We start from the raw sequence: 14,230 nt of genomic DNA, 5'->3' as shown, positions 1-14,230 counted from the left end.
TATTTGTTTATCAAATAATAATTCTTGTACTTTAATTTGCATTTACTTCAAGTTAATGTCATTCGATAATCAATGATGAAGATTAAAAAAACGAACACAATCATTAAATTTTATTAAACTAATAACAATTTGGTATTTGAATATAATTTTAAATACAACAAACTTACAATAAGTATTAAATGGTAAATGATAACCAAATTACAATAACTGATATTAAATTGTAATAAACAAAAATAAACTGAAATACATTAAAAAAAGTCCAATAAATTTAACAAAATAAAGTAAGTATTAAATGAGAAATAATAAAAATTACAATTTAACAAAATAAAGTAAATACAAATATAATAAAAAACAAAATCTATCGATGCCTGCGACGGGAATATGTTCCGCAGGGCGATGGTTGTCGGTCTCGAGGAAGATTTCTTCGTATCATTGGTTCTGACTCCTCGCTGTCATCATCATCACCATCATCGTCGTCGTCGTCGTCGTCCTGAGCAGGTACATTAGGTTGATGAGGAGCTGATGACGATGAAGCACCTCCATAGAATAAGGACCCTAGAGGTGTATGACTGATTATCCTATCGGCCTGCAAAAACTGGGAAAACTCATAAAACCCAGACATCGCTGAGTGTGAAAACTGTACAGGAGGTGTCTGTGCTGCGGCCATGGGTGATGAGGCTGAACCTGCCAAATATACAACATATGAACCCCAAGTCAGATCTGCAAACATAGACCCATAATAGCCTCCAGGAGGGGTCATCTGTGACGGCGGCGGGGTCATAAAACCAGGTAAAGGCGGCGGCGGCATCTGGTAATGGAAAGGCAATGGCGGCATCATATATGGCTGTGGTGGCTGTTGTGAAGGTCCTGCTGGTGCAGCTGAGGATGAACCGGAAGCACATGCTCTCCGTCCACGAGTCGGGGGGACGATGATGCTGTGTCGGATCACGTCTCTGTCGACATCGCAGAAAGGTCTGCCCTCGTGCATCCTCGGGAAGCAGAAACGGTTTCCCGTTACTATTGAACCACTCATAATAACCGTCAGCATACATCAAGAGGTCATAAAAAATGGGCTCTCTACGGGGAAGGCACCGATATCGATCCTCCCACAACACGACCCACTCATAATGCCTCACTAGCCAATCTGTATTTGTCTTGTCGCGTCTATCTAAGCTATGCAACTCGTCCATATTGGGAGGTGCTTCTGGAATTGGTTGAAAACAACCAAACTTCCGGAGCACGCGATCAGTAGAGTGCTACTCGACGGTCGCATAACAGATCAGAGGGACCATCGCCATCCAAACATTTGATGGACCTCTCAACTCAGGTGGGATCACCGCCCTCACATCATCAGTACAATATGGCACCCATTCAAACTAAAACAAATATTATATAATTTTTTTATCAAAATAATAATCTAATTATATAACTGTAATCTAAAATCGATTTTTAAACATTAAAATTCATACCTGTGTGTCAGCCTGCTGATCGATGAGCACCCTAATTTTTTTCTAAATCATCAGGTAGCTCCTGATGATTTTTCCTATCAGTATACCACCTATTCAAAGAAAAAAATATTATACGCTGTATAAAATTATTAATATACAAAATCAGTTTTATAATTACCTTAGAAGTAGTGGAAATACGAATGAGTTCTTCACAACGGGACATAAAAAGGGCAATCGATACCATGCCCAAGACTGCAGCAGCAGGAGACATCCGCCGATAACATTACGCCTGTAGTTAGTGGCTCCACACATCTCCCTGTACAACAAAGCCAAAACTGCCGAGCCCCAACTGAATGATCCGGCGATACGAAAGTCGCTAAGATATCGCAACCACATGCAGTGAACTAGGTTGCGCGATTTGTCCGACATCAGCAATACTCCTATCAGCTGCAGTATGCATGCCCATGCGTACTGTTTAACTTCATCGTCAGACACTTCCTCGCTCAACTCCTGAAAATTGACATCTAACCAATTTAACGGTATCCTACCTCCGATAAAACTTTTCGGGACACGTCCTAGATTTTCCCGGCACAAAGTAGTCCAAGAACCGGAAGCTCTCCCTGATATCACATCTCTATCCACCGGAAGCCCCAGGTGCATAGAAACATCCTCAAGCGTGATCGTGCACTCTCCGCACAGAAGATGGAATGTGTGGGTCTCCGGCCTCTACCGCTCTACTAAGGCAGAAATAAGGTCTGATTCTATCTTATAGTAACCCTGATATCTACCTATGTAACCAAATCCAGTCTCTACTAAATACGGCAAGACACGGCTAGATATCACTAACTTAAGATTCATAATAAAATGATCTAATATACGGTCATTCTCCTAAAAATAAATAATTACAAAAATTAATTCTTAATATAATAATCATGCATTAAATAAATCAACAAATTATTACTAATAATTTAAATTAAATTAAAACGTTAAAATGTTACCGTATCAACAAAGTGTCGAGATATATGATTTACATTTAAGCGAAGTAGACCGCCTTCCATTATATATCTGTAAAAAATTTATATTAGTAAAATATTAAATAAAGTAAAATAATTAAATAAATTAAATACATAATATTAAAAATATTATAAAATATATCTTAAACGAGAGAGTATTTAAGAGAATTTGAGAGAATTTTAGAGAATTTGGTGTGATGAAAGTAATTGAAGATGAGGTATTTATAGGGAAGGGTAGGGTGTGAACGGCCGGGTAATTAAAGTTATAGCGCGCCTTCTGCACCCTGCTATACTCCACGTGTCAGATAAATAGGTATAGCGTGGAGTAAGGTCGTGCTATAGCCATGTGTAATCCAGTCAGCGTATAGCGCAGTATAGGATTAGAGCTATACCCCACGTGGCGCTAAATCAACATAGAACACAGATTAAAAGATGCGCTTTACTATTACGATTGTTAAATCAAAAAATATAATTTGTCCGATGTTAGATCGATAAATATATCGATCATCGATAATATTTCGAGAAAAACTTCAAAATTCAATTAACCCAATCTGTTGCCGTACCTAGTGATTAACACATGGCCAGAACTACTGAACCTGGTCACATGTGTGGTCTTAATTGCATGGTTTGTTGAAAGATTTCTCCTTGTCCAATGCTTTTCCACAGCTTGTCACCATCGTCTACCTCTACCATACACGTTTTATCATATTCCCAATGTTCTACTAACATTTATGTTGCTGAACCATAGTTTGCTTTACTCAAAATCTCCCTAACCGTTCAAAATCTCTCTTTCAAAGCTCCAAATTATGGAGAAACCAGTCGCCAATCCCCGACAGCCCTTTGTTGCACTTATTGTCGGCGTCACCGGCATGGCAGGGCTGAGCTTAGCTGAAGCCTTGAAGAGTCCCAAAGCCCTTGGCGGTCCCTGGAAAGTTTACGGTTCAGCGTTGCGGCCCATGCCAACCTGGTTCCCTTCCTCGGTCCTAGATAAATACATCGCTTTCGATGCCATCGACGCTGGCGACACGGCCGATAAGCTCGCTCCGTTCTCCGGCGAAGTCACCCATTTGTTTTGGGTGGCCATCCAGGTTCGTGAAAGTGAACAAGTAAACGTCACGGTAAATGCAACTATGTTATCCAATGTTCTCAACGTGTTGAAGGGCGGCCGCGGTTCAAGACTCAGCCACATCACGGTTCAGACTGGAACCCAACATTACATGGGTCCGATCCATTATTCGTCTGAGTCGACCCGTGGTTTCAACCCCCACGAACCACCGTTCGTGGAGGATTTGCCCCGGTTGCCTTACCCGAATTTTTACTATGCGCTTGAAGACCTCTTGAAGTCATACGTACCGACATTGACGTACTCCGTGCACCGCTCGTCGATCATAATAGGCGCGTCGTCGAGAAGCAGATACAACGCGCTACTTACCCTCGCAGTGTATGCATCGATCTGTCAACACGAGCGTTTACCGTTCTTGTACTTCGGCAGCCGGTACACATGGGAACATTTCTGCGACATGTCCGATGCTCGTGTGCTGGCAGAGCAGCATATATGGGCCGCTGTAACCGAAGGCGCCAAGAACCAAGCTTTCAATTGTGCTAATGGCGATGTATTCACATGGAAAAACGTGTGGAAGAAACTGTGCGACATATTTGATCTCGAGTTCATCACGTTCGAGGAATCCAAAATCTTCGATTTCATTGAGTTCATGAAGGAGAAAAGCAAAGCATGGGATGAAATTGTAGAGAAGCATGGATTATACAAGACAAAATTGGAGGAAATTACATGTCCAATGGCTCTTAAAACTGTGTTGCATTTTGGGTTTCAACATGTATGTAGTATGAACAAAAGTAAAGAATTTGGGTTCTATGGGTATGCAGATACTCTCAAAAGTATTCCTCTGTGGGTTAACAGACTCAGACACATGAAGATTATACCTTAGTTTCTTTATATTCTGCTGTTAGTTGCTAATGTTCTTCCCAGGCACACGACTTCATCCATATATTGATGGAGTCAATTGATTAAAGTTAAAGTTTTTATGATTATAATAAAATTTCTTTTATTTAAATAAAAATTTCATTTAATATGTATTGTTTTACTTATTAAATAAATTATGTCATGTTTGAATATAATTATCTTTTAATTTATAATTGTTTAAAATCATTTGTTTGGTGGGCATTTGGGTCATTTGTTTGGTTTCTCATTAAGCCCAACGAGCTCAAATTGTGTTCCATGTTTCGACCAGAATTGAGAAACCATCTGGTAGTTGGGCTAAGACATAATCAGGTTTTGTCTCAATTGTCAACGCCTTTTTACTGAAAAATAGTTAAGGTACACAAGGAAACCACCACCTTAATAACACTCAACTAACCAGCATGTGCCAGATCACAACCCCAAACGCCATTGGCTCGTTCTAAGAAACATTACCCTCACAATCACGGTAATTAAACTAATAGAACGCTCAAGTAAATAATGAGAATTAAATGTGTAATTATATTAATTTTATTAATTGATAGATTGATTTTTTGTCAAATATTAACAATATATGAGTTGATTACTATTATTTAAAATTTGAAAGATTTAATTGAAAAAAATAAAAAGATAGATAATTAGATTGTAATTTCCTTTAAAAATAACCATGGAAGTAATATATCTAAAAATATAGAAAGAAATCAAATTATAAGATGGAATCTTATCATGATCAATTAAAAATTGACCTTGTTACCCTCCCTAATTTTGGACTTCAAATTCTCTTGATAAAAAAATAGTATATGGTCTTTTGTAAAGGTTTGATTCCATTCAATTAGAATTAATAGAGGCATGTAACTGTTAGGGGATGTTTTATTCATGGAATATAAGATTATTTTTGGATTAAAATTATTAGAATATAATATTATTTTGGAATGTTGTATTATTTTGTTTGGTTTGTTTAGTAAAAATATAAGATTTTAGTGTTTGATTAAAAGAATATACGATTATTTAAATGCATATTTTACTAAATTATCCTTTGATATATGTTTCTTTCAACAAGTTCAACTTTAATATTATAAATATTTGAATGAAAATTCATAGAAATATTTTAGTCGTTACACTATCTAACCTTTAAGAGAAAGAAAAATATATTTATCATATAATTAGTGTACTGAACTTATACTTTTAAATAATTTTCATAAGTATCATATTTATTTATATAAAATATAGTATAATATAAAATATAATATTATAGTTTTAAGTGAACAAATATATCATTTTGAATGTATAAGATTTTGATATAAATTTAATAATTACATTTTTAAAATAATATCATTTTTCTCATCTTATAAAATTATAAATAATTAATATATTTAGTATTAAAAATATAAAATAATTTTAACTACTTAAATTTATTAATATTTTACTAAATAAAACTCTTTATATATTCATGGATTTAAAGGGATGGGAAGAAAAGCCATTGATGGCGTTTAAATGTTAAATGCGTAGTGGGTGTATGTATTTATATCCGAGTGTTTAATTTGACTGTGGGGTCTACCCTCTCAAGAGGACAGCTATTTTCATTACTCCTCACTGCTTCCCTTTCTTTCTTTTTTTCTCTTTTTTTTTTTCTTGTTTAGTCCCCACCCTCAGCTCATTCATGACTTCTCTGTGTTGTCTTACATTTACCCACTTCTTGTCCCTAATTCCTTGATAACCCATTGTTTTAATCTCTTCTCCACTTCGGTTTTTTTTTTGTCTATGTTGTGTTGCAACTATTTGTTTTATCAAAGGAAGGAAGACATGAGTGCCGGGGTGTCTCTCAAGCACAGTTTCACCATCTTCCTGCTTAAATTGTTCATGTTTTTCGCCTGTGAGTGATTTCAAACACTCCTTTCTCGTGCCTTTACTCAGGGTTTTGCTTATATTGGCATGATCTTTCAGTTTTAACATTTGGATCATTGTTGTCAAGTTTCTTCTTTCTGGGGAATGCTAGGCTAAATTTCTTAATTTTTTCCTTGCGTACTTGGTCTTAAAGAAATGAATTCTTTTTGAAATTCAAGGCTTGTAAAGTTGTGTGTTTTATGTAGGAAGGTTCTTGATTGAGAACAGTGCTACATTAACTCATTGAACCTTTTACTTTGTTGCGTTATTGGTGCTTTGATTCTAATATATTGTAGGTGTTTGTGAATAGTTGATTTTAGTTAATAATTTTCTAGTGATTTATTGTAGTTTACCAGAGTTTCTGCTGACAACTACTTGAAATCTCAGCGTTGCTTGAATCTGAGATCTCTTGACTACTTATAAATTGTCTATTTTGAGGTTAGAGTGAGGAAACTGGGAACAGACATAGGCTATGTAGGTTTGATACTTAATTTTTCTTGAAATACTTGTGTTCAATGCATATCCGTATATAGGAATATAGCGATATGATCCTCCAAATATATAGAAAAATTAAGGGAAAATCAAATATAACAATGTTCGGCTAACACAAGACATAAGCATGTCTTATCAACGACATTGTAGTTCTGACCCTTTCTAAGCGCACTTTAAGGCGTAACTATAGCAGTTCTCAAATCCTGGATGAGTTTAAGATTTTTATGATTTTTCTTTCTCCCAAAGGTTGTAGATTACCTGTTGTTGCCTTTGTGTATCATCAGTGCAACACTGGAAATTTCACATCTTACTTCTCCGGTTATCTTAAACTACAATCCATGCCTTCGTTTCAGGCTTCCATGAATGTTTATCCAGCCCACTGGATCATCGTGAAGGTTATATGTTAACAGACCGCGCAACGGATGCTTTCTTACCTAAAATTACTCCAACCGCAGCTCCTCAGCCATTTCTTCCTCTGCTTGCACCTTCTCCACTGTCACCCTTCACAACTAGTGCTTCTCCTAAACTATCGGGTATGTTTTACGAAGTAGGGTAAACTGGAATGCGAAAGCTATTTGGATGTTAGTGTATAATTGTGGTTTCTGCTTGGCCTTTTGTAGGACTCTGTATGTTAAATTTCACTGCTGCTCAAAGCTTGATAAGCATCACCTCGATTGATTGTTGGGCTGCATTTGCTCCATTGTTGGCGAATGTAATATGTTGTCCTCAGCTACATGCTACTCTCGTGATTCTCGTTGGTCAATCAAGTAAAGAGACTGGCGTGCTTGCTCTAAACAGAACCCTTGCCAAGCCTTGCCTCTTAGATATTGAGCATGTCCTGACAGGCCAGGGCGCTGGTGAGAATCTCAAGCACATTTGCTCGATTCATCCATCAAAACTTACTGAAGCATCTTGTCCTGTAAAAGATGTCAACGAACTCGAGAACACCATAGACGCTTCCGAGCTTCTTGCTTCATGCAGAAAGATCGATCCCGTGAAAGAATGTTGTGACCAAGTTTGTCAAAGTGCCATATCGGATGCTGCAACAAAACTTGCCCTGAAAGCTTCTGATCCTTGGAGCATGGATGGGCCCCATGTTTTACCCCAGCATTCAACAAGGGTAAATGACTGTAAAACTGTCATCCTTCGGTGGTTGGCAAGTAAATTCGATCCTTATCATGCAAAGGAAGTTCTCAGAGGACTAGCCAATTGCAATGTCAATAAGGGTGAGTTTGGACTAAAGCATAGATGCATACATCTGTATTGGCTTCATATTTAAGTTCTTTTTCGATTTATTATGTGGTTGTCTTATGCTTCAGTTTGCCCTCTCGTTTACCCCAACATGAAGCACGTGGCAAACAGTTGTGGAAATGGGATAAGTGACCAGGCAGCTTGTTGTGATGCTATGAATAGCTACGTCTCTCACTTGCAAAAGCAGACCCTGATCACCAACTTACAAGCTTTGGATTGTGCTACCTCGCTCGGGTTGACGCTCCAGAAATTCAATATCACCAAAGATGTTTATAGCCTATGTCATATAAGCCTTAAGGATTTCTCCCTTCAAGGTTGGTTTTCTTGCTTGATGCAACCATGATGAGCAAACTGAAGTGATTGATTTGAATTCATATTGACACTTTATTCTTTTTGTCGCCATGATCAATTTTGGTTCCGATTACCAACAACTTGTATGCATCAGTGGGAAGCCAGGGTAAGATTCTTCTCCACTCGGAAATGGTAGCATAAATTTGGTTTTAGATACTGGGAATTTGTTCCTATGTGCATCTCTTATCTTTTACTGTGAATTCTAATATCTTTAGTTGGTACGTGAATTACGTTGAAACTCACTGTTTGGAATCTCGTGTTTTTAGCATTTCTAGCTTGTGTTTCTCTCCCATCCTTTAGATACTGGGAATTTGTTCCTCTGGTCATTGATGATTTTAACATGTCTAGCTTGTGTTTCTTTCCGTTGCTTTTAGCATCTGGATGCCTCTTGCCAAGCTTACCGTCAGACGCAACGTTGGACAAGTTTTCCGGGATCAGCTTCATTTGCGATCTGAACGATAATATTCCAGCTCAGTGGCCCTCTATGTCACTACTACCAGCTTCATCATGCAACACAAGTATGTACCCTTGAGTTTACCCCTAGTTCGAGTAGTTCATGTTGCAACATGATTTTGAATTAACTTGATGCTATTTCCCTCTCGCTGTCATTCATTAAATTTCACTCGGATTTCTGGCATGCAGCTGTGAGAATTCCTGCACTACCAGCGGCAACAAATGCTCAAAGTGGTAAGAAATAGACCTTTTACTAAAAAGGAAATGTCGATGTCTTCTGGCCATGCAGATTCTAAACATTTAATTGATTCCGGGCCTCTTTGCATCGCCGTTCTCTCTTTCGCAGGTCTTCACACTGGATATGCTGACGTTTATCTCCTCATCGCATCTTTGATGGCCATAACGATGCTCTTACAATTCTAGTTCGAGGCTAGGCTAAGTCGATCTTTTTCGAGAACCCCGTCATGCGACCAAAGCTGAAGATAACTGGAAGCAAGTCTTAAAAGAAAAAGTTGTATACTATGATACTGACAAAACTCCTTGTTTATATCAAGGTTTAAGCAGATGCCAGAGGGGGATTGAAGTTCGTGTCTGATCATATTTAATTCACGATTCTTGCAGGTGCAGAGTTTTGTGTAATAATATGTTGTAAAGTAAATAACATGGAGAAGACAGAAAGAACGTTTTAAAGTTCAAGAAATTTACTTCAGTATAGTAAAAATCTTATCTACTAATCAAAATTTACATGTTATAATTGAAAATACAGATATAGATACAAGACAGCATATTTAAACACACATATCAAACTGTAAACACGTGTGTCCCTACCTCATGAATAGTTTTTTTTATCATGTCAAATCCATATTTAGGGATTCAATTAAGATCGAATTATTACAATACTGATATTTTAGTGTTGAAATCTAGAGACTGGTTTAGACTACGAGAAATAATATAGGGGCTTTTAGTGCAATTAACCCTACATATTATATAAACTTAGTATGGTTAATTCGTCCATTCATTTAGCCATAAAAATGGTTGAGAAAAGGGACAGAGAATAGGTGCTAAAGTAATGGATGTTGCCTTCCAGTGTAAACCAGCATCAAGAATCACTTTACATGTAATGTACACACACATCCGTGAAAAGAATATAAAGGGAAAGGAGCCAAAACGTCACGTTCCTCCATTGTATTAAATTACTGATACGATATTTATTACGAATGTGATTACAATATCGTAATAATTATCGTGAACATGATCTGCTAGTGTTTATAATATAGTGCGATGTGTTTTTTTAATCAGAGATAAACTGAAGGAGAGTAAGTGGGCAGTCATCTCTTGAAAATTTAAAATTAGTATATATTTTAGATATTTTCTATGTTTAATATTGATAATATGTTTTATCTTTAAAATTTTATAAATTCATTTTACTTTAAAATTTATTCTCTAATATAAAATAATATGTTCGATACATTTTTTCTATCCATTTCCTTAAAGGGCTGAAGCTAGCTAATTAGTAGTATATGTAAGTATCCACCATAGCTACTTAGCTAGGAACTCTACAACTGCTAGGTTAAAGCGATGGATTCTCAACAGGACCTGAATCAGCCAGTCTTGATCAACTCCATGCATGACCATCAGCCACTAACACCTGAATCCATTCACTGTGCCGTCCATGGGGTCGACTCGAGTCTCGAGCGAGTTTTATCGGACAACGAGCTTTCATTTTGCAAGCGTCTAGGATTGGCTTCATGGATTGAACTCAGACTCCTCTTTCGCTTGGCTGGACCTGCTGTTTTTGTTTATATGATCAACAATACCATGTCTTTATCCACTCGTGTCTTTTGTGGTCATCTAGGCAACCTTGAGCTTGCAGCCGCCTCTCTCGGCAATAGCGGCATTCAACTCCTCGCTTATGGCCTTATGGTACCATATAAATATAATCCCTTCTTTCTGTTCTTTATATTATGCTCGCCATCAGACAGACGCGAAATTTTATGTAAATAGTTCGTATCATTAGTCCTCTCTGTCCATCCCTACTTACGATCGAGCTTTCCTTGTGTGAAAATATAAAACTTTTGCAGCTAGGAATGGGAAGTGCAGTCGAGACACTTTGCGGACAAGCTTACGGGGCTCACAGGTTCTCAATGCTAGGGGTTTATCTTCAAAGATCAACCGTTGTCCTTACTCTAACAGGGATCCCATTAATACTAGCCTATGTGTTCTCGAAGCCAATCATGATCTTACTCGGCGAATCCAAAGAGGTAGCATCCGCAGCTGCCATTTTTGTCTACGGCCTGATCCCACAAATCTTCGCTTACGCCGTCAACTTCCCGATCCAAAAGTTTCTCCAATCCCAAAGCATCGTGAACCCGAGTGCATACATCTCGGCCGCCACGCTCGTGGCGCACATATTGTTAAGTTGGCTGGCGGTTTATAAGCTTGGTCTGGGGTTGATTGGCGCATCTCTGGTGCTGAGCCTGTCATGGTGGATCATAGTGGTGGCACAGGTGGTCTATATCTTGATGAGTGAAAAGTGTAGGCTTACATGGGTTGGCCTGAGCTTACAGGCCTTTTCTGGTCTATGGGATTTTCTGAAATTCTCGATCGGTTCGGCCGTGATGCTGTGCTTGGAGATTTGGTACATGCAGATACTGGTGTTGGTTGCTGGTTTGCTGGAGAAGCCTGAGCTTGCATTGGACTCTCTTTCTATATGGTAAAGAAATTTAATTATCAACCCAAGTCTAATGCTTTATATTGATAATTAAGGTAATTAATTATCCTAGTTTGCCTTTTGGCAGTCACTATCCTAATCTTGTTAGGCAGAAACTCCACCTTCCATGCAGATTGCTTGATTGTTTAATTAATTAGGTATCTTTGTTTTCTAGTAATTCCATGGACTACTATGCGTTGTCAATGGAAGTGATAGTGTTTAGACTCATAAAGTAGTAAGATTTCTGCCGCTAGAAGGAAAGGTGAAAAGAGATGGAATAAAGTCTTGCCCCAGATATTTCTTACTTTAATCAGATATATATATTTTTATTTATCTTCACTATTTGTGACGTGTAATCGAACACATTTAAAAATCCTACGAAATATGAATAAATTTAGTTATTTAATTGACCATGAATTAATTAATTAATCAATGTTGGTTGAGATGGTGCAGCATGTCAATATCCACCTTGATGCTCATGGTTTCAGTTGGGTTCAATGCAGCTGCAAGGTTCGTCACTTTCTGGACAGCTCTAGTTTTTCTCTTCAATAATTCCATTTTCAAAAAGGAACAAAAATTAAGTTTCAATTAAAAAATGATTAAAAATTATTATATTATATTTAATTTATCAGAATCCAGTGCTTGTATTTATTGAACACTAAATAAACTTTGCAAGCGTTTATGTTTTCACTGAAAACAGTGTTAGGGTGAGCAATGAGCTGGGCGCCGGCCACCCCAAGTCGGCAGCATTCACAGTTACCGTCGTGACTTTGGTTTCCTTAAGCATTGCTGTCGTAGAAGCCGTCGTCGTTTTAGCTCTACGCCATGTGATTAGCTTTGCATTTACGGAAGGTGAGACCGTGGCCGAGGCAGTGTCGGACCTATGCCCATTCTTGGCCGTCACTCTTGTTCTTAATGGGGTTCAACCTGTCTTGTCCGGTAAGAAACATTTTTTGGGTCTATTTATGCCTTTAGTCCCTCCATTCTACGGATTTAAAATTTAATCCTTTAATTGATAATGTTATTAATAGATCTAAATTGATAGTGCTGTTAGTTCATGCCTTTCAAGTAATTGAGTATAAATTTTTAAAAGATCAAGTATTTGTATGACATGAAAAATTTATTACTGGTTGAATAGATTTTCATTATCTCTGGTTGTGTGACCGAATAACCGTTAAGAAAATGTACAACATCACTTCAACAACTAACAATATTATCAATTAGTTAATAAAAAACAATATTATCAATTAGAACTTACTAATAATAGATTAAAAGTGAGGGGATTAAATTATGTCAAAATAAAGTTTAGAGATTAAATCTTAAAATTTGAAAATAGTAGAGGGACTAAATCTAGAATTGAGCAACAAAAGCTAGTAATTGAGATATGATTGGAATTGCATTGCAGGGGTGGCTGTTGGGTGTGGATGGCAAACATTTGTTGCATATGTAAACGTGGGATGCTACTACGTTGTAGGGATCCCTCTGGGGTGCGTTCTAGGCTTTAAGTACAATCTTGGGGCAAAGGTAAAAACTGACACTCCACTTGAATCCATAATCTTCAAAATTCTTTAAAATACTGATGTCAATTAAATTAATACTCAATTGAATCCTCTATTTTTTTTAATCTGTAAGTTCTTTAAGATATTCGAATCTTCGAGCAGGGAATATGGTCTGGGATGATTGGAGGAACATTGATGCAGACCCTCATTTTATTGTGGGTGACATTTACTACAGATTGGAACAAAGAGGCAAGTAGTCCCTTTCAAACGTTTCATCCACTTAATTTTGTTATTCATGTACTGATATGCCTCATTTTTGCGGTTAATTTATGGTTTCGGTCTACCTACTACACTCAAACTTGAAATTTAGTCCCCATATTTTAAATTTAACATAAGTCGACCCCTGTACATAACATTATTAACCATTTGAACAGACTAATGACATTATAAAAGTAAAGAAATGAAATTTTGTCAAATTAAAGTACATGGACTAAATCCCAAATTTGACCTAATTTTCATGCCTATTAACACCCTAAATGAAGAATTGATGAACCTGCTGAAATTTCAGGTGGAACAACCAAGAAGCGGTTGGACAAATGGGAAGATAAGGAGCCTCTTCTAAAGAAGTAAAGATTATTAAGCTTTACCTGCATATGCATCACAAAGTTGAAGAAATGAATCAGGACTCGATTAACCCACCACAAATAAGTCAAAATGCCAATGCCATGGCATTTTGCTCATACTACCATCAAATGGTTTGCTTATTGTAGCTTTCGGGCTTATAAGCCTCGAAATACGGTTGGCTTGAACTCACAGCTGAGAGTTTACAGTTCTCTAGAGTTTGATTGATTATATAAAACATAAACTAAGTTCCCCACCATGCTCTACTCAAGTATATAATTCTTCCTGGCAAGGGGTAGGAGGTAGGGATTGTCCGATGATTGAACCTACCATCGAACCCAAGGTAGGTGTCAACTGAAGACTTGAACACAAGTCCTTTGCCACTCCACTTGTGGTTTAGTCGACATACCCTAAGTAATGTTAATTATGAGTTAAGTTCATACAGAAAGGAGTATATACAGCTACTTAAAATTGTGTCGTAGAGAGACCAAAAACTGCGGAATAATTTCCATTCACTATAGTAGTTCACGAAA

The 14,230-nt window shown here is 37.3% G+C and overlaps 3 protein-coding genes across 4 annotated transcripts; all 3 read left to right on the top strand.

The window, feature by feature from the left end:
• Nucleotides 1-3,210: 3,210 nt before the first annotated feature.
• LOC120205828 (3-oxo-Delta(4,5)-steroid 5-beta-reductase-like) lies at nucleotides 3,211-4,442 on the top strand. Its single transcript, XM_039205620.1, has one exon. It carries the CDS (start codon nucleotides 3,268-3,270, stop codon nucleotides 4,405-4,407), a length of 1,140 nt encoding a protein of 379 aa, XP_039061551.1. The 5' UTR covers nucleotides 3,211-3,267; the 3' UTR covers nucleotides 4,408-4,442.
• A 1,549-nt stretch (nucleotides 4,443-5,991) lies between these two features.
• On the top strand, nucleotides 5,992-9,487 carry LOC120206094 (uncharacterized GPI-anchored protein At1g61900-like). The gene is made up of 8 exons (XM_039205844.1): nucleotides 5,992-6,309; nucleotides 7,166-7,345; nucleotides 7,433-8,038; nucleotides 8,132-8,377; nucleotides 8,509-8,520; nucleotides 8,789-8,932; nucleotides 9,057-9,101; nucleotides 9,214-9,487. The coding sequence occupies exons 1-8, from the start codon at nucleotides 6,198-6,200 to the stop codon at nucleotides 9,288-9,290; spliced, it is 1,422 nt and encodes a 473-aa protein (XP_039061775.1). The 5' UTR covers nucleotides 5,992-6,197; the 3' UTR covers nucleotides 9,291-9,487.
• An 874-nt stretch (nucleotides 9,488-10,361) lies between these two features.
• On the top strand, nucleotides 10,362-13,953 carry LOC120206092 (protein DETOXIFICATION 40-like). Of its 2 annotated transcripts, none has more exons than XM_039205842.1 (7): nucleotides 10,362-10,790; nucleotides 10,949-11,580; nucleotides 12,031-12,087; nucleotides 12,278-12,516; nucleotides 12,983-13,101; nucleotides 13,239-13,325; nucleotides 13,645-13,953. In XM_039205842.1, the coding sequence occupies exons 1-7, from the start codon at nucleotides 10,446-10,448 to the stop codon at nucleotides 13,696-13,698; spliced, it is 1,533 nt and encodes a 510-aa protein (XP_039061773.1). In that variant the 5' UTR covers nucleotides 10,362-10,445; the 3' UTR covers nucleotides 13,699-13,953. The 2 variants fall into 2 exon arrangements, with proteins under 2 accessions (XP_039061773.1, XP_039061774.1); XM_039205843.1 differs by having other exon boundaries at nucleotides 13,239-13,332; nucleotides 13,645-13,706.
• Nucleotides 13,954-14,230: the final 277 nt, after the last annotated feature.

Source organism: Hibiscus syriacus, unplaced genomic scaffold, assembly GCF_006381635.1.
Source record: "Hibiscus syriacus cultivar Baekdansim isolate YM2019G1 unplaced genomic scaffold, ASM638163v2 tig00013285_pilon, whole genome shotgun sequence".
In the NCBI taxonomy this organism is placed as follows: Eukaryota; Viridiplantae; Streptophyta; class Magnoliopsida; order Malvales; family Malvaceae; genus Hibiscus; species Hibiscus syriacus.
The sequence above is the reverse complement of the archived record's forward strand: the minus strand, read 5'-3'. Positions and strand labels throughout refer to the sequence as shown.